This window comes from Melanotaenia boesemani, chromosome 1 (genome assembly GCF_017639745.1).
Source record: "Melanotaenia boesemani isolate fMelBoe1 chromosome 1, fMelBoe1.pri, whole genome shotgun sequence".
Taxonomy (NCBI): domain Eukaryota; kingdom Metazoa; phylum Chordata; class Actinopteri; order Atheriniformes; family Melanotaeniidae; genus Melanotaenia; species Melanotaenia boesemani.
The window spans coordinates 6,200,113-6,219,398 of record NC_055682.1 but is presented as its reverse complement, the minus strand read 5'-3'; the positions used below and the strand labels follow the sequence as shown (position 1 = coordinate 6,219,398).

General features: G+C 38.3%; 2 protein-coding genes across 3 annotated transcripts; both read left to right on the top strand.

The window, feature by feature from the left end:
- The first annotated feature begins 959 nt into the window (after positions 1-959).
- LOC121642656 (troponin I, fast skeletal muscle-like) lies at positions 960-3,855 on the top strand. 2 transcript variants are annotated; one of them, XM_041989473.1, is made up of 6 exons: positions 960-967; positions 1,061-1,097; positions 1,315-1,443; positions 3,066-3,155; positions 3,394-3,570; positions 3,769-3,855. In XM_041989473.1, the coding sequence occupies exons 1-6, from the start codon at positions 960-962 to the stop codon at positions 3,853-3,855; spliced, it is 528 nt and encodes a 175-aa protein (XP_041845407.1). The 2 variants fall into 2 exon arrangements, with proteins under 2 accessions (XP_041845407.1, XP_041845417.1); XM_041989483.1 differs by having other exon boundaries at positions 3,394-3,585; positions 3,778-3,855.
- A 934-nt stretch (positions 3,856-4,789) lies between these two features.
- On the top strand, positions 4,790-11,603 carry aph1b (APH1B gamma secretase subunit). The gene is made up of 6 exons (XM_041989457.1): positions 4,790-5,057; positions 6,055-6,225; positions 6,534-6,607; positions 7,866-7,988; positions 8,961-9,088; positions 10,434-11,603. The coding sequence occupies exons 1-6, from the start codon at positions 4,945-4,947 to the stop codon at positions 10,599-10,601; spliced, it is 777 nt and encodes a 258-aa protein (XP_041845391.1). The 5' UTR covers positions 4,790-4,944; the 3' UTR covers positions 10,602-11,603.
- Positions 11,604-19,286: the final 7,683 nt, after the last annotated feature.

The following is a 19,286-nucleotide window of genomic DNA, read 5'->3' as shown; positions in this document are numbered from 1 at the left end:
TTTTTTTTCCATTTTAGTGTTAAATTTGCAATATTTTTTAATCAGGATGAAAACATTTGTTTTAGATTTGTTATAATAAATTAACAGGCTCTGCAGAAACTGGTTTTATACGCTATGCATTCATCTTATAAGGGCTGACTTGCATTTTACTGAATGCAACTATCCAGCAAGATGTGTTTGTTTTGCCATAAATTAATCTCCATTACAATCCCATCATTGTGAGGGAAATGCCAGGAATGAAAGGAGGGGTCAACTGCAGACTTGGAGGAAACAAAGGACGACACAAAAAAGCTCTCTACAGTTAAGAAAATGGACTTGAGCTACAATTACTGATTTAATGATGTCTGGTTTGATTTTTTTTTTTCCAAGAACATTACAGACAGTTCTCTCAAAGGCTGAGATTTTGTTTTTTGGGAACAGAGTTGTGGTTTAAACTTTTCATTGTTGGGGGGCTGATTTTCTCCTGCTGGGTGGTTCAGCTTAACTCTGAACATCATCGTAATGAGTGATTGTTTCCCACAAAGCATTTGATCAAGTGACTCAGACAATGAGATGCGTTCATCTGTTTTATCGTCAGCAGTAATATAAATCATTTACTCATCATTCCAAACTGGATGTAACTCAGAATTTTCTCACCAGACCATGATCAGATTGTTTAAAGGAGACTTAAGCTGAACTAAAAATGCTGATTCCTTGTTGTGACCCGAAATTGTGCCGAGAAACCTTCAGATGAATTCCTAAAGGGATTTTTCAGGCTCAGCTGCTGCTGCTGCTGTCGACCCTTCAGCCTCCAAAGACAACTGTTGCTCCACCTCTCTCTCTCTCTCTCTCTCTCTCTCTCTCTCTCTCTCTCTCTCTCATACACTGAACCAACATCTATACAGACACCACAACGTTGTGGTATTTTCATTCATCTCTGCTTCATCTTCCAGCAACAGGCAGGAATTATTCGCGGCAACATGGCTGAGTAAGTCCTGATTCAAGAATGACTTTCTGAATTTACAAACCTCAGAAAAAAACTAAATTCCTTTTTATACTTCTGGTTTGATTTTAACTAAAGGAAAAAGATGTCCTTGAGCCGGAAAAATCATCTTAAGGTAGCGTACAAGAACCAAAACTATCCTCACCCTCAGAAATAGTCTGACCAGCTGCCATACATTTAAAGGCTGAAAATGCTTTTAAACTTGTACAAATCCTGCATAGTAATAATCCCCTGGCTACTAAATGTCAGATTTTTTTATAGTTAAAAGCTAATTTTAAATTCAGTTTTTGTCCTGATTTTTGTCATTATGAGCCATCTCTCCCCCCTCCCAGAGCTTACTGCTGCAGATTGGAAAGACGATTCTGGAGGAGGAGGCACGGGAGGCTGAGAAGGAGAAAAAGAAGTACATGGAGCAGAACTGTCCTTCCTTCTCCACCCCAGACTCCATGCAGCAGCTCCAGGTAATCCTCCACCACCCCTATGACCGTTTGCACATACTCAGAAAGAGTGGTTCCCAACCTTTATTCTTTTAAGACCCCTTTGATTCAACTGTTGATCCAGTCAGCAAATTATTCTATTCTATTCTATTCTATTCTATTCTATTCTATTCTATTCTATTCTACAGTCATTTAGCAGACGCTTTTTATCCAAAACGAAGTTATTGTGATTTTAATGAGAAAGTCCTAATTTAATTTTAATAATCATACAAGACTTGGTCAGTGAACGCCTCACAGACCCTCTGTGTTCTTTGACAACCCCCCACGGGGGTCTGGGACCCCAGGTTGGGAACCACTGCTCTAACTTTACTGAAGTCGCCGTGAATTATCATTTTGAAATTACAGCCACTTGTTGTCTGTGGAATTCCCTTCAGCTTTATGGAAAATTCCAGATTTTTTAGCTTTAATTTTATGAATCATATGATTTTATGTTTGGCTTTCATACAACCACTTTTACTATTACTATAACTATTACTATTACTATTATTTCTATACTAATATATATTGTTGAACAAAACTTGGGTACATGTTGCTCAAACCAATTCTAAGTTATTGTAAGCATATTACAAAAGAAACAGCTGGTTAGGTTGTATAAGTTCAGAAATAGTAATAGACTTTAAAACTGCTCATATTATGGGTTGTATACGTAAACATAAAGCTTTAAGAATTTCAGCCAACAACGATTCTTAAGGAACAAACAACCGTAAAAAGGCACCTTTCAAGACAACACTGTTACAACACCATCATGTAAGTAGTACATTCATGTCATATGCTAATTTAGTCCTGCCAACATGACTGTGTGCCATGAAACCAGAAGCGAAAGCAAGTTATGAGGAGAAATTAGCTCAGCACTAGTAGCAGCTTCCCCAGATGAGCAACTGGCCATTAGCAGGAACTGCTAGTTAACATCCTGCTAATGTCCTGCTAACTTGTCCTTATACTTTATGCTAGCCTGTCATTTCATCAGTTCATCACTGTGAATGCAATAACTGAACAACCCCTACACACACACATCAGGATTGCTTCCTTCAGTCTTCTACGTAAACATACAAACCTATTTATGACATTACCTTTCCATGTCTGCAAGTAGTAACTCAAAGCACATAAACTCAGAAGAATTTTAATAATAATAATAATAATAATAATAATAATAATAATAATAATAATAATACACTTTATTTAAAAGCGCCTTTCAAGTCGCTCAAGGACGCTGTACAATAAAAGCAAATGGTAATTGTACATTTCTTTGTGAATAGTGAGACCAGTTTTCCTGTAGAGATGTTCAAGCGGATGATTTTTGGCTTTTAAATACCTGATTTCAGAGATAACCAGGCAGCAGTGTGAGACAAGGAGACAGAACGAGTTTTCACTGGAGGAAGATGGTTAAGAATATTATTCAGACTGTTATAAACAACCAGTTTATCTGGGGAGGAAAAGGAGACAGGGATAGGGATGTTATTGATGCTAGAGGAGAGGGTATCCAGGTTGATGTCCTTAACATTCTGGAAAGAAATGAGACACGGAGTCTTGGTTAGGGAGAGGCTGAGTTTAACACTGAATGACAGGTCATTCCTCTCTAACGACAGGACCTGTGTCGGCAGCTTCACAAGCAGATTGACTTGGTGGATGAGGAGCGATACGACATGGAGATAAAAGTAAAAAAATCCAACAAGGAGGTATGCATTTTAGTATCCTGTTGTGTAATATGCATTTCTGATGTTTACTTTCTCGCTTTTATAAAGATAGGAAAGATGATTTACCCTTAGACTGTATTCTTTACTTTATGTATTATTATTTAAATTCAACAGAAACAAAATAAAAAGCAACAGATTACATCATTTAAACTCAATATAAGTGACTATCAGTGCTATTTGAACACACAAAATGAAAACAGGTTACTGTGTTTTGTGTCAGATTGATGACTTGAAGTTAAAGGTTCAAGATCTGAATGGAAAGTTTAAAAAGCCGGCCCTAAAGAGGGTACGGATGTCTGCTGACGCCATGCTGGCCGCACTGCTGGGCTCCAAACATAAAGTGTCTTTGGACCTCAGAGCCAACCTGAAGCAGGTCAAGAAGGAGGTGAAAGAGGAGGTGAGTGCCTCAGATGTTAATTTAGAGTACAGCTAGCTAAGTCTCACTGGAATCTGTACAGTATTGTTTGTTAGCAATGTCAGAACGCTTCATGCTGTATTGCAGTTGAAAACTGAGCAAGCAAAACATTGTCTCATCGACTTATTTGTTAGTTTTCTGAACCAATGTGCTGTTTTTCTCTGCATTGGTTTGTCTCAGGAAAAGCAGACGGGAGACTGGAGGAAGAACGTTGAAGACAAGGCCGGAATGGATGGAAGGAAGAAGATGTTCGAGACAGAGGCTTAAATGTTTTTGTGTTTTGCTGTTGTTGACCATGATTAAATTTGTTTGTGCTGTAACTCCACATTGTTTTCAATCAGTATGCTGGATAAAGAAAATAAATAAAAAGTAAAAAATAAAATAAATAAATAAATAAAATAAGGTAAATAATGTAGAGTGTTTATGTCTTTAAATAAATGACAAAAGAGAATTAAAACTGAGTCAGGTTTGTTGAAGCAGGAAAACACTGAAAACCTGCAGGACTGCAGTCCTGGGTGATCGACTTTGGATATCCCTAATCTAGCATAGGAAGAACCACCTAGATCAGGGGTGTCAAACCCTGGTCCTCAAGGGCTGATATGCTGCAGGTTTTCATTGCTTCCCTGATCTAACACACCTGGCTGAAATTAATGGGTTATTGTGAAGAAGTTGACAAGAAGCTGTTAAATCCATTTGATTTTATTCAGGTGTGTTAGATCAGGGAAACAATGAAAACCTGCAGGATACCGGCCCTCGAGGACTGGAGTTTGACGCCCCTGACCTAGATAATACAGAACGTGAGATGGCAGAATTTTCCATTGATGCAGCCAAACCTGAAGAAGAAGAAGAAGAAGAAGAAGAAGATGAAGATAAAGATGAAGATCCATCCACTGCTGAACTTGAGGCTTCAAAACATTCACCCAGTGAATATTGTCCTTATAAATATGTCCATCTTTTACATACAGGTAATATTTTAAACAAATACATAAATTCACATTAAAAATGCCTGAATTCACTTTCATTTTATTTCTGGTTTATTGTTATGTTATTTGACTTTTTAAAATGATATTTATGTGTTCTAGTGTAAACTTTAAATCGCCAGGTTTTATTTATTTATTTATTTTGTGGTCTCTCCGACCCAGCCGCCGCCGCCCCCGCCCCCGCCCTCAACTGCCTTCCCCTGAAGAGTCACGTGAGGTCACGTGACGTCATTAAAACCCTGTGATACTGGTGGTACAAGGAAATCAACAGCAACAGGAGACTAGGATTTGTTGAAGTTTAGGCAAATATTTGTAGATACATTTTAAACGGAAAAATATAAACCTTGGTATTGCTGTTTCCACCTGAAGAGCCAAAATGACGGCAGCAGTTTTTTTCGGCTGCACTTTCATCGCCTTCGGCCCAGCCATTGCTCTGTTCCTGTTTACCATCGCCCGGGAGCCCCTGAGGGTCATTTTCCTTATAGCAGGGTTAGAAGATTTCTTCTTTTTTTTTGTTTTTGTAGCATGTGATTTGTCTTCAAGATAGAAGGAGAAGACATATGTTGCTGTAGGTTTAGCGACTGTAAAAACGCTAGAAACCAGAGCTAGCTTGCTAACTAGCTAGTTAGCCTCTCGCTTCCTTAGCTTGGTTCGGTTGCTAATGTTAGCTTTTATTTTCCATCACGATCTTATTTTTCCATACTTTATCTTTATATTCATACACTAATATAGTTAGTGCATTTTAAACTCCAATATATACTCTCACATATGGCATGTTCTTCTTTAGAGTCCAAATATTGCATGGTATTAGCATTACGAACTGTTAGCGACTGATCAGTAAACAATTAATGATTCAAAATAGTTTATCAGATGTTTCTTATGCCCGAAACTTACATTTGGAGAAAAATAAAATAGATGTTAGGAAAGTAAGGTAAGATGTTTGCTTATAATTTTGTCCAATGATCAAACACGATGAAGGGGGAACTCCATTCATTCTGGTTGAATCTGGTCTATCCAGCTGGTTGAGTAACTACTATTATTTTAAACGACTGAAGTATTTCTTTAACTTTGAGATTTTGACGTTTGACAAGAATAAATCAGACTTTGAAATGTAAATGTCAGTCTGGTTTCAGATAATTATTTTATGTTAATCTCTGAGATAAATACAGCAACTTTTGACAGACTAATGTTATTAGCTTAAACATATATTAATTGTTTGATTCGCCTTTAACCTTGAAGGTGGGAACTGGAGATGGCATCACATATGGGTTGATTTTTTTTAAGTTGGCAAGTCATAATACACAAGAAAAAAAAAAGATTATCCTGTGAAAGTTGTGTATTTTGAAGTTGCTGTTTGACTTCTGTGATCTAAAGTATCTCTTAATAGAACTTAAAGATTTATTCACAGGATTTACAGAAATATCAGACTGGAATCAAACAACTAACATGTCCCTTTTTCTGAACTTTCCATTCTAAACGCTTTCAGAGCGTTTTTCTGGCTGGTGTCACTACTGCTGTCCTCCTTGGTGTGGTTCATCTCGGTTCAGATCAGTAATAAGGACAGCGCCGTGCAGCAGAAAGCTCTGCTCATCTTCGGCGTGGTGCTGTCAGTCCTGTTACAGGAAACCTTCCGCTTTGCTTACTACAAGCTCTTGAAGTAAGTCAGGTTTTGGCTCTTACCATTTCACTTCACATGACTGAAGACGTATTTAGATTGCAAACACAAAAAAAGAATAACTAAATAGTGCACTCTTTAATGATGATCATTTCAACATGAATAGTTTTGACCCAGCATGTTAATGTAGGTGGATGTCCCAGTTTCCCACCTTTTATTCTGAACTGTTAAATGTTTTTTATTAAAGCTCGGATCATCTTCCAATGGCTGACACACATACTTTTATGCCATTGTTTACAGCACAGAGTGAAACTAGAAACTGAGACTTTGTTGTTTGTGTTTTCCTTCAGGAAAGCTAATGAAGGCCTCCTCACTCTCAGTCAGGAGGAAACCATGCCGATCTCTATACGACAGCTGGCCTATGGTTGGTACTGTTTGGCTGCACTTTACATCACCTTCCCTCACGTGTATTCAAAGATTCAGTCATACGACAAGCTCTACAACATAACTGACATTGTTATACTGATATTTAAAAAATGTAAAAGGTTGGGTTAATGTTGCCTAAAAACGCACTATGTAACTTTCTGACATTATAACTCAGTAGGAAAGTGACATTGTGTTCGATTCTGGAGCTGTTGTTGCCCAGCATCATCACGAGGCAGAGAAAGTGCACTTCACAACTTTTCTCAGGCTGCAGCGTGACGTTACAGCTGAGTTTCGTTTTACACACTGCGTCACATTCTAGCAAGCGGGAATAAACATTTTGGCCATTTTAAACATGCATTATGACTGATTCATAAAGAAACATAAGAAGACATTATTAGAGGACAAGAAATAGAGAAAGACATAAGACAAGAGTCAACATCAGACTGTCTTTTACTGGTTGGACAGCTCACAGTAGAGGTTGAATGCAAGATGCATCCTGAATTGGCCGTCCTTAGAGTAACTGAGAAAATATGCCAAAGCTCCTTAGTTTGGTTTTAAAGGGTGTCTTTGTGGATTATTGCACACTTGAAATTCTCTTCTTTTAGGTTTTATTACTCAGCTTTTAAAAAGTTCCACTAAAATCACCAAAATATAGTCTGAGATAGATGTTACTGATGTAAATAAGGTTTTTTCAGTTTGTGCTTCAATGTGAAAAATATAAATGAAAAGAATAGCAAAAGTGATTAAATATATAAATGTGCTGCGTAAATAAAATTTAGGAAACTGTAGAAACAGTTCACACTTGCAGAATACCATTTTTAGAACCTGTTGGGGTAAAATATTAAGCAAACATTATTGTTTTTGTATATCTTAACATTTTATGTTTGTTTTTTTGTGGCTTATTGTCTGAAATTTGTCATGAGTTAAAATATAGAAGAAACAATACAGCTGTGCTCGTGTCTTAGCACAGGGATGTCCAGCTCTGGTCTTTGAGGGCCACAGTCCTCCAGGTTTTAGATGTTTCCCTCCTCCAACATAGCTGATTAAAACTATATGTCTCTTATCAAAAGCTTCCTGTCAAGTTCTGCCCAAACTTGTTGACCCATCAATCTGAGTCAGGTGTGCTGCAGCAGGAAACATCCAAAACCTGCAGGACAGCGTGCCCTGAGGACCAACTGTGGACACTCCTGTCTTAGCGTGATTTCAATTGAAAAGTCTGCATGTGTTAATAAACATTGTTCTGTTGTTTACTGCAGTGTCTGGTCTTGGCTTTGGCTTCATGAGTGGAGCGTTTTCCGTGGTGAACATTCTGGCTGATTCAGTGGGGCCGGGCACAGTGGGTATCCATGGAGACTCGCAGCACTACTTCCTGTCCTCAGGTACCAGTTCTTATAAACTCTGGTTACTACCGACAAGTTTCCAGTTTTCAGTCTTCCAACACTTTTGTTTTAAGGCAGAAAACTGATGAGTTTTTTTTTTTTCTTCTAACTGATTCATTTCAAATTAACTGTTAATTTTAGTTCCTGGGAGCACACCTGTGTCAGAGAATGAAGCATGAGTATGCGAAACCACTTTGTGATGCGTTCAGGTGCATTTCATAAACTCAGAAATGTATATAATTTAAAAACCAGAGAGATTAAAGTCAAGAAAATGATACCACTCATCAAACAACACATGTAATTTGTACCATTTGCTGATTGAAATTTGAGTTGTACTAAATTGAAGCCAATTCGATTACTTCAGATATTGAATTAAAATGTATTATTATAGATGAAATGTATATTTTATTTTTACCAGCACACGTGATAGAATAGTTAAATTAAAGTTACATGGTCATCCAGGAGCAAGTAGAGTTTATCTGACATTTTTCTAAAGGAAACCTGAGAATATGCTATGAAATAATCTAAAAACGAATGTGAAGGTAAATCTCACCGTGTTGTATGCTGGTTTTAAGGGAAATGTAGTTTACTTTTTTAAAAAAAATAGTCAAATCTGACTGAGAAGAGATGGATATGAGAGAATAAAGAAAGTCTCAAGTCATTATTAAATTAAACCAGTTATAAAAGGTAAAGGTTGAACTGTGTCGTCATTTTTATGCAGATAAGATGTGATTTACAGGGTTGTTTCAGCTCCTGCTGATGTGCATCAAATCGTTTTTAGAACAGAGAAAAAAAACATGAATCATGCATCTAATTTTTATTTTACTTCAGTTTTAAATGCAAAACAAAACCTGTAAGGGAAACCTGGGTAATGACCCAAAAATTCAACATCAAGTGGCGCCATGTTTACATCTGTATGAGGAAACTCTGGGTTCTTAAACAATCCTTTGTTTTGTTTGTACCCTCTTCAAGCCTTCATGACCATGGCCATCATCCTGCTTCATATGTTCTGGGGCATCATCTTCTTCGATGCCTGTGAGAACCAACGCTGGTGGTCGCTGGCTGCCGTCGTCATCAACCATCTTTTAGTGTCCTGCCTGGTGAGTCAGTTAAAAGTTAAAAACAAAGTAAATAAAGACCACAATCACAACATGCGTTTCATATAATTTAATATTAAAAAAATTTTATAAGCATATTCTTTGCAACCAACTATATGGATTCAGGAAAAACCGGGCCATCTCATGGGCACTGATGGATTTTATCTGACATACTACTGCAATAATATTGCATTTAAAGAAAGCATTAGACACAGTTGATCATAAATTTCTCCTAAATAAATATACAAGTATGGTATTAGAGGACTCGCCCATGATTGAGCTGCTATCTAGATAACAGCTATCGGTTTTTATATAAATGAGTCGGGGTCTTTGAAGGTATTGTGTGGAGTGCCGCAAAGTTCAGTACCTGTTGTTTTATATTGTATGTAAATGATTTAGGTTTGGTTTGTGATTGTACCGTATTTGCTGATGACACAACGTTTTTTTTTTTTGTCGTGCGGGGATAATCTGAAGCCGCTTCAGGATACAGTGGAATTTGAACTTTATATAGTTAAAAACTAGTTTTGATTCTAACAAGTTATTTCTTGATCTTGGAAAAACTAAATGCATCATATTTGGAAATCGTACAAAAATGATCATAGCAAAATCCAGATTAATCAAACACAGTTCTTAAAGCCAAATTCTTAAATAATCATTCTTGATAAACAGAAAAAGACACAAACTATGAAAAAAATTTAAATGTCTAAATCTGTTGAATTGCTGTATAAAACTAAAGACATCAATCCTTGTTTTTATTATCATTCACTAATCCTGCCATATATGATGCACTGTGTTGATGTTTTAGGGGAAAAAAAATGATAAAACTAAGAATATTAATTAATAAACAGGATAGTTAAACAACTAATCCGTTATTCATAAAATAACAAATACTAAAGGAACCAACATTAAATGTCACAGTGTTTCTGTTAGAAATAATTGTCTAGAAAATATTTAAATGTGTGACTCTTTTAAATAGATGTTTAGTAATTATAAGACTGTTCATCACAATGATGCATGAGACACCTCATGAGGTTATATAAAGGACTTTGGTTTAAATGGTTTTATTTTACGAGTTAAATATCTGGGTTAATTTTACCGTATGTGTTGACTTTCTTCTGTTTGGGGAAAAAAAGGGTTGGGTGTTAAACTTTTGCCTACACTCCATAGGCTGAAGGTTTATCTTTTTTATCCTATTTATTATTTTGTCTGTTATGTTTTGTACTTGCCTCCACAAGAAGAACAAATTAACTTCATTAATTTAATTAACACATTAACTTCAATCTTCATTCTTCATACATTAAAAATCTGAAGCGATCTTTGAAAAAAATCTTGTCTTCTTGTCTTGCAGACGTTCCAGAACCCAAATTACGTCGGCAGCCTGGTTCCCACCTACATCATCTTGTTCATAATGGGCATCTGGGCATTTTACACCGCAGGTGGCTCTTTCAGGAACCTCAAACTCTGCCTCACCTGCAAAGACAAGGACTTCCTGTTGGCTAACCACCGGCCCAGATAACGCTGCATGCTCAGCAGAGTTACTAGACTCTATCCAAAGATCCCACAGTTTACCACACACACACACACACAGTGAATGAGTGTTAACATGCTGTTTCACCTCAGAGGTAATCCACCATATCTAGTCTAAAAGAAACAAAAGCATAGAACGTTTTTTGGAGGACCAAACTTGAGAGATTATTTTGAATCATGTCCAGCCCAGTTTAGCTTTCAGAAGCTAAAACGGTAACACTCTTCACAGCCCTCACACCTCCAGGTCGTCCACTCTGACAGCTTCCGCTGCCAGATGTGTGAAAGTTGTCTAAACGTGGATTTACCGCGTAAAATCTTTGTGTAAATACTGTAAGTTGCATTTTTGAATAACTTGATGTGTAGATATTAGAACTTTTTTCAAGTTGTGAACCACCATCTTTAGTCTGAACAAAACTTGCCTTTAACTTGAACATGACTGGTATTTATGTATGTTTTAACTCGATTACCTCCAGGTCACGGCTTCATGATCTTTGGAGCACATATGGATTAAAAATTTTAACCATCGCATAACAAATCAGATGATTCTTGCTTGTGATTGGTATTTAACCTCCTGGAGATGAACAAATGCTGAAGAAGAAAATCAGCATCCATTCAGCTCGAAGCTTCCTGATAGATCAGCTGATAGATTATGTCCTTTTTTCATGTGTACACAAACGCATCGTAAATAGACGCAGGTGGAGGTGATTGCTCAGTGATCTTTGAATGTTCACTTTCAAATTGCCTTTTTATGTTTTTGTTTGTGGACGAGCTCTGTACTCTGAACGAGTCTGACATGATGGATATCCTTAGAGCTTTAGGCTGCTTTTCTTCACACCTGATTTTATTTTCATCTGTTTCTACGGTTTGACTGAAAACTGCGTTGTTTAACTCAGATGGGATGTCATTTTTTTCTCTTTTGTTTCGTTGTTGCTGAAAGAATTGAATTTGACTTGAGCGATGCTGTTGAAATAAAACCGCTGAATACAACAGACCTGCAGAAACACGTCTTCTTGGAGGTTTGTCCCGCTTCACACCACGAACGTAGCATGTGCTGTGCTGAACGCTTGTGGTAACTCTTTTTCTGCACGGCCATTTTTACCTTTGGTAATGGCTATATATAAGGATTTTTGTGTATTTCAGTAACTTTTACATTTATTTACCTAAATAAACTGAAAATCAGTTGACTGGTGAGCAACGTTTACAACACCTGTGACTTTTTTTATACGCTCAAGTCTGAGGTGAAAGACTCATTGTTGAATTTAGGAGCTTGATGTAATGATCAGCAGATGTTTAAACTGTTTTGCCTCCATGACTAACACACTTCTGCAGAAATATGGATGCTCTTATCTGTTAACAAATGAGCTGAATTAAAACCCACCACATACCAACAGGTTTACTGGGTAGTTACAGTTGGAGGTGGTTTTGGCTACACACACACACACACACACACACACACACACACACACACACACACACACACACACACACACACAAAACAGATATATTTATTCCTTATGTGTTTAAGTTGTTCAAAAGTAAAATATCAAGGTCATCTTTTGGTTGAAAGCAGTTTTATAGTTCATGTTTCATTCAGGATCCATTTAGATAACAATGGATCTCCAAACTTTCTATAAAGTATTATCAGCTAATTACATTTTAAATTATTCACAAGGGTTTATTTCACAAAAAAGAAAAGAAAAAAAACTTCATCCCTTCAGAATTTGATGTTTTTGATTTTTTTAAAGAAAACTGATCTGTAAAATAAAACAAAAGTAGTATGAAGGCTTAGTTTATAAAGCTCTTAAAGGTTTTAGCCCCAATTCAAGTAATTTAAAATCAACTGAGAAGTGCACAGTAAGCCACTGCAGATTTTAAGATTGCAAAATAGAAGCTGAGCTTTGTACAAGGATTTGTAGTTTATTTCAGAAGTAGCATCAGAAGACGCTACACTGTGGTCATAAAGGGATGGACACGGTCAACATCAACACTCAGGCAGGCTGTGGTGGTTAAACCAGGCCACCCTGGTAATAAGTGGCCCAAATAAACATCCCCCACACCATTACACCAGCAGCAGTCTGAACTGTTGATCCAAGGCAGGATGGATCCATGTTTTCGTGGTGTTTCCACCAAATTCTGAGCCTAGCATCTGAATGTGGAGCTGAAATCGAGACTCATCAGACCAGCAACGTTTCTCCATCTTCTATTGTCCAGTGTTGGTGATTTTATGTGAATTGTAGCCTCAGTTTCCTGTTCTTACAGCTCACTGGATTACTGCTTTCTGAGACCATTCTCTGTAAACCCTAGAGATGGTTGTGTGTGAAAATCTCAGTAAATCAGCAGTTTCTGAAATACTCAGATGAACAGCTATGCCATGTTCAGAGTCACTTAAATCCCCTTTCTTCCTCATTCTGATGCTCAGTTTGAACTTCAGCAAGTCGTCTTCACCACGTCTACATGACTAGCTGTTTGCTAATGAGGATCTGAACTTTATGTAATAAAGTGGTTGATGAATGTTTTGTCAAAACACTGTTCAGTCATAAAGAGCTGCCAGTGAGATCACTGTCTTTAAATCTGTAATACCAACCAAGGAACTAATAACCACATATTTTGACAGTTGAGATTTTCAGACTAAAATGAGCATTTTAAGAATTAATCAGAAAATAAAAGATTTCTTTAATTCAAATGTTACATATTTGTAATTAATGGACCCTGCAATCAAAATAAAATAATCCTGTATCTCAGTTTTCATACTAAGAATCAAATCAACTACCCAGGTTTGCTTTTATTTAAAAATACAAATAAAAACAAATAAAACAGAAATGTTCCTGATATGTCTTCCAGAGAAGTTTTTAATCTTAAATGGACAGGTAAAAGTCTAGCATTATGAAAGTGGAATAACTCCAGACTCCTTTAAGTCTGTTTCATGCAGAACAGAAACAGTCATGTCGGGGGACCTTCAGTGATCAGTCTGCAGTGGACAAAGCAGGCGCCATACTTTGGCTGCAGTGTGTGAGATGAACTCAAAGCTTTGTTTGCGTCAGTTTTCATTTCTGTAAAAACAGACTCTTAAAACAGGCTCTATGTGAGATTAAGAGTCTAATCACTCACAAATCAAAGTTAAGTCAGTTCTTTGTGTTCCCTTCTCAAACTTCCCTCCGATTTACCCCCCGGTCTCCTCCTCAGGTCCTGTTTCAATTTATGAAAGCAGACACCTCCTGGTTGGGCCACACAAAGCCCACCGGGGTCCCAGAAGGCTTCGGTCAGTCAAAGGCCTTTTTAGCCAGACAGCAGACGGACAGACAGACGGATGCAGGAAACGTTTCCTCTGGTTAAAACCAGACTTTCACATGCAAATGCAGGTCTGAGCGGCGGGTGACACCGAGGTCACATCAACAATATCAAGAGCTTCACTCCTGAGGGTTGTGTTTCCTGTCGGCTATTAAAGGTCATGTGTTTAGGTTCAGGTAGGGCCGTCGTGGTCCCAACAGCACCCAGAAGAAAAGCCATCTGAAAAAAGAAACCAGAGAAGACATCACTTTGAAATGCTATTTTTTTTTATTTTAGAAAATACAACTCACTTCAATAATTCATATATGCTCCACAAATGTCACTAAAATGTTTCCTGTAGATCAGTGGAAAGCTTAACCTTCAGTTGGGACCATCTAAAACACATTTTTTCTTTTGATGCTGTCTTTCATATTCCTTAAATTTAGTTACTTGTTTTCTGATGGGATGCAGATTGCATCACTTGTTACTTTAAGTTAAATGTAGTCAATATATGTTCAGATACACTCATCAGCCACTTTATTAGGTCCACCTGTTCAGTTCATTGTTAATGTAAACATCTAATCAGCCAATCACATGACGGCAACACGGTGCATTTAGTCATGTAGACGTGGTGAAGACGACTTGAGGAAGTTCAAACTGAGCATCAGAATGATGAAGAAAGGGGATTTAAGTGACTTTGAATGTTGCATGGTTGTTGATCTGAGTATTTCAGAAACTGCAGACACTGCTGAAAACCATCTCTAGGGTTTACAGAGATGGTCTGAGGAAGAGAAAATATCCAGTGAGCAGCAGTTGTCTGGACCATAAAGCCCAGTTGATGTCAGAGGTCAGAGGAGAATGGACAGACTGGTTGAAGATGATAGAAAGTCAAATAAGCACTGGTTTCAACCAGAGTCTGCAAAACAGCATCTCTGAACAGACAGAACAGGAAACTGAGGCCACAATTCACACAGACTCGCCAGAACTGGACAATAGAAGATGGAGGAACGTTGCTGGTCTGATAAGTCTCGATTTCAGCTCCACATTCAAATGCTAGGCTCAGAATTTGGTGGAAACATCATGAAAGCATGGATCCATCCTGTCTTGGATCAACAGTGTAATAATGCGCCTTCTTCTGATGCTACTTCCAGCAGGATAATGCACCATGTCACAAAGCTCAGATCATCTCCACCTGCTTTCAAGAACATGACAATGAGTTCACTGGACTCCAACGGCCTCCACAGTCACCAGATCTCAATCCAGTAGAGCAGCTTTGGGTTGTAGTGGAACGGGAGATTCTCACTGTGTAGATTGTTTACAAGCCATTATATAGATGGTCAAATCTGAATGATCCAGAGGAAAATTGCAAATAAAATAACTTGGCATGTCAAACATAACCCTTTCCTTTATAAATGACTATCTTAACCACATGCCAAGCTGTTTTGTTTTTATTTTATTAGAAAGCAGGCGGAGTTGATTTGAGCTTTGTGTCATGGTGCATTATCCTGCTGGAAGTAGCATCAGAAGATGCTACACTGTGGTCATAAAGGGATGGACATGGTCAGCAACAATACTCAGGCAGGCTGTGGTGGTTAAAGCAGGCCACGTTGGTAATAAGTGGCCCAAATAAACATCCGTAACACCATTACACCACCAGCAGTCTGAAGCTTTGCTCCAAGGCAGGATGGATCCATGTTTTCATGATGTTTCCACCAAATTCTGAGCCTAGCATCTGAATGTGGAGCTGAAATGGAGACTCATCAGACCAGCAACGTTTCTCCATCTTCTGTTGTCCAGTTTTGGTGAGTCTGTGTGAATTGTAGCCTCAGCTTCCTGTTTTCCCAACTTACTGAACCATGCCACGTTCAGAGTCAGTCAAATGCGCTTTCTGATGCTTTCTTTTAACCTTAGCAAGTCTTCCTGTTTACATGACTGGATGTATTGAGTTTCTGCCATGTGATTGGCTGATTAGATATTTGTGTTTACAAACAATTTAACATGTGAATCCAATAAAGTGGAAACTCCTGGACCATCAGAACTTCCAAGACAACATATTGTTATAGGTTCACCAAGTATGAGCTACTTTTACCTCCACTGCCTCCTCCTGCTGCGTTGAGGACTCAGCATCACTGAGGACTCAAGGGGGTGCTGTTTTTGTGGCTCCTGTTTGAGTTTACAAACAAATTTAAACCAAATTCTCCGGAGTTCATATAAAACGACACTGATGGACACAGGAACAGTCATTTTAATTACAAGCTCATCTCCAGGTGAGCGGTTTTCCTGTCTTCCGATGGTGACTGCAGTCTACAGGTCAGTCATCCAGGCTCCCTCCCAGCTCGCCCATCTGCGCATATTTTATGCAAATGAGCAGGTGCAGCGGTTTTTGAGGCGCGCGGTGCGCCGCTCGCGGATGAGCCGGATGGAGCAGCGCAGGGAGCAGCGGGTGTCCAGCCGGAGGGTTTTCACCAGGTGATGCTGTCCAAACCCGACTGACTGCGGATCACGAATGGATCCCTATTTAAGACGTAGCTGGAAAAGGCTTTTTCACTTATTAACTTTGTATTTTATCCTAATTTATCAAGGTGAGTCCCCTCCAGGCGGGAGTCTGATCCGCTGCGATGATGGAAGCTGATGTGTGGGAGTGGGAAATGCTGGAGTTAATTCCCTGAGTCTTGGAATAAATTCCACACGTGCTATAACCCGCAGCTCGGTTTTTGTTTTACAGTTTTGACTGTCATCACTCCTCCTAACCATTTTTACGCTTATTTATTTAATCGATTTTAGCTACATGTTTTAATTACTGTGGGCGTTTATTTTGATTGTTTTCAGCGCATCTTTCCTGGGGTGTTGAGAGAGTAAACGTTTCAAACTGGGATGAATTAAATAAGTGAGTTTCGTTTTCATTATTACATAAACATTCCCGTTGACATGATTTTTTAATGGAAAATTTAAAGTGAAAAAGTTTTAAGCCACCTCATTTCTTTATATATTGGATAGAGGTGCAGAAATTTGTTGAAACATGAAGACAGACAGAAACCCCCTATTTAAGGCAGTAATCATGGAAGTTCACATTTGGTCTGAGAGCTTCATTCATCAACACAGCTTAAACCCTCTTAGACAAACTTTCTGTTAATGTCTTTAATTAGTCTTCGGGAATTCTCCAGACGGACTTTCCAAAGCTCTTTGGATGTTTCTGCCTTTTTGTTTTGTTCTCTGTCCAGATAATCACACACTGCTTCAGTAATGTTGAGGTCTGGGCTCTGGGGAGGACTCATCCTCCATCAGACCTGCTGCCACTGATTTTCAGCCCAGTTCTTGTGTCATGTGCCATACCTCAGCTTTTCTTCCTGTTTACCTCCCTTAAGAATGGCCATCCTTCCATGGAGACCATTTCTGATGAGGCTTCAGCCAAAAGTAGATGAGCTGAAGGTCCAGATGCATCTCTCAGGTCCTGTGTCAGGTCTTTGCTGGATTTGTTCCTGTTTCTCGAGGACATCACTTTCAGACTCTGTTAATCTGCTGTAGTTAGATTTTTAGACCTGATGTTTTTTCTTTTTGTGCTTCTCTTGTCCAGTTTCCTCAAAGGACACACTGCACACCATGCCGAGATATGCCCCATTTTCAGTTAACACCTTGTTATTTAGCCATTTTTCTTAGATGCAACTAAACAAATTAAAACAAATTAAGTGCCTTTATGACAGACAACATATGAAGAGCCCTAAAATTGAAACTAGGTCCTTCACTAAGTTGGTTCTTGTCTTAGATGCAATAATGGTTCTTTTCTTGAATTTGGGTTCCTTTTACGCTTGAATGAATGATTCGTAGGTCAGTGTAAGGAGACAAACACATAAAACACATTTCTCTGAAGAGGATGAGGTACAACGACTGGACTGAAAATGAGTGAAAAAGTAGAAAAACTTTGAAAGACCTTTAGAAAACTGGAGATCTGTTTGCTCAAGACAGCTTTAAAAGTAAAAAAAAAAAAGTCAGGCTGCTTAGAAGTGAAATGTAAAGAAATGAGGAGTGGCTCAAAACGTTTGCACGGAACCATTTATTCATGTGATTGTGACTATAAAATGTTTAAATGTTTGTTTGGCTTCACCAGGTGTGCTTCTAAAATATTATTGTTTTTTATTTGTTTGTCTTAAAAATAGGTAAGAGGTAAATGTGAGAGCTAAAAAATCTGCAGGTGACATTTATCACCATATGCTGATGTTGTGATTGATTAATTGGTTTTTAAAAACACCAGCGTTAGTTATTTGTTTTGTTTGTTTTTTGTTTGTTTGATGGTCTGGGTGGTTCCTGGTTGGTGGTGGGTTTGTGGTGTCAGGGGGAGAGCAGCAGCAGGAACAAACCTGTCCTTGTTCTCTCTGTCCCAGCAGCGAGAGCAGTGGAATAAAGCAGCAGAAATGGGACACCGCTTCCCAGGGAGGGCAGGTAGGCAGCTGCATTGATCATTGATGCTGATGGAGCTGCTTCAGGCGGCAAACACGTAGCCAGAGATCACTGCAAAATCAACAACGCTCCCATCAACTGAACAGCTTTTAATCAGCGTTCCAATATTTCCACTAAAAACTATTTGTAGATTTATAGTTAACCAAAATAAGCACACATATTGTAGTGTTTATTTATACTCTTATCATGTTTTCAGACTATGATTAATCATTATTGTGGCTTAAATGTGAAGCATTATTCATTTGTTTTGCAAAAAAAAAAAAAAAAAAACAAATCCCAATTTTCCCACATATCCTTTAATCAATAGAAAATACAAATAAAGTGTTTTTAAAAGTGAGCATAGCAAATAAAAATGAACAGGTTTCCTATGAGATGAGGGTTTCCTACTGTAAACTGAAAACATACACTGTTTCATTGTGTAGAACTAAAGTTATTCCACAGTGACATTTGTTCCTCAGAAGCAGACATGTAACTAAGTCCCAGCAGGAATATTCAGTAGCGGCTCTGTTGTCTCGCTCTTCCTCTATCCGAGCCGCTATCTGCCTGAATGCAGTCGCCCTTTTGTCTGGCTTCACTTTGTCACAGGGAGGCATGAGAATCCGCTCCAAACCACAGAAGCTCATAAACAAACAAAACAATTAGTTGCACAGGTCGCAGGTCACAGGTAATAAGCTCATCTATCACATGTGCGGTCTTTGTTCATACCAGGGCTTTTTAAATGCATTCATCACTGTGATGTGTTTGACCTGATCTCTGATTCTGATCTGTGATTAATAATTCGTGGTCACACACTTGTCATACCCCCATGCACTTACTATTTGCCATCTGTTTGTTCCCTATCTTTGAGATGAAAGACTCGATGTCAGAGCTCAGGTATCCAGGGAAGCTCAAAGTGATGGAACATGGATGAACCGACGGTTTACAAATGCTATGTTAAACTGCTGTTACTTTG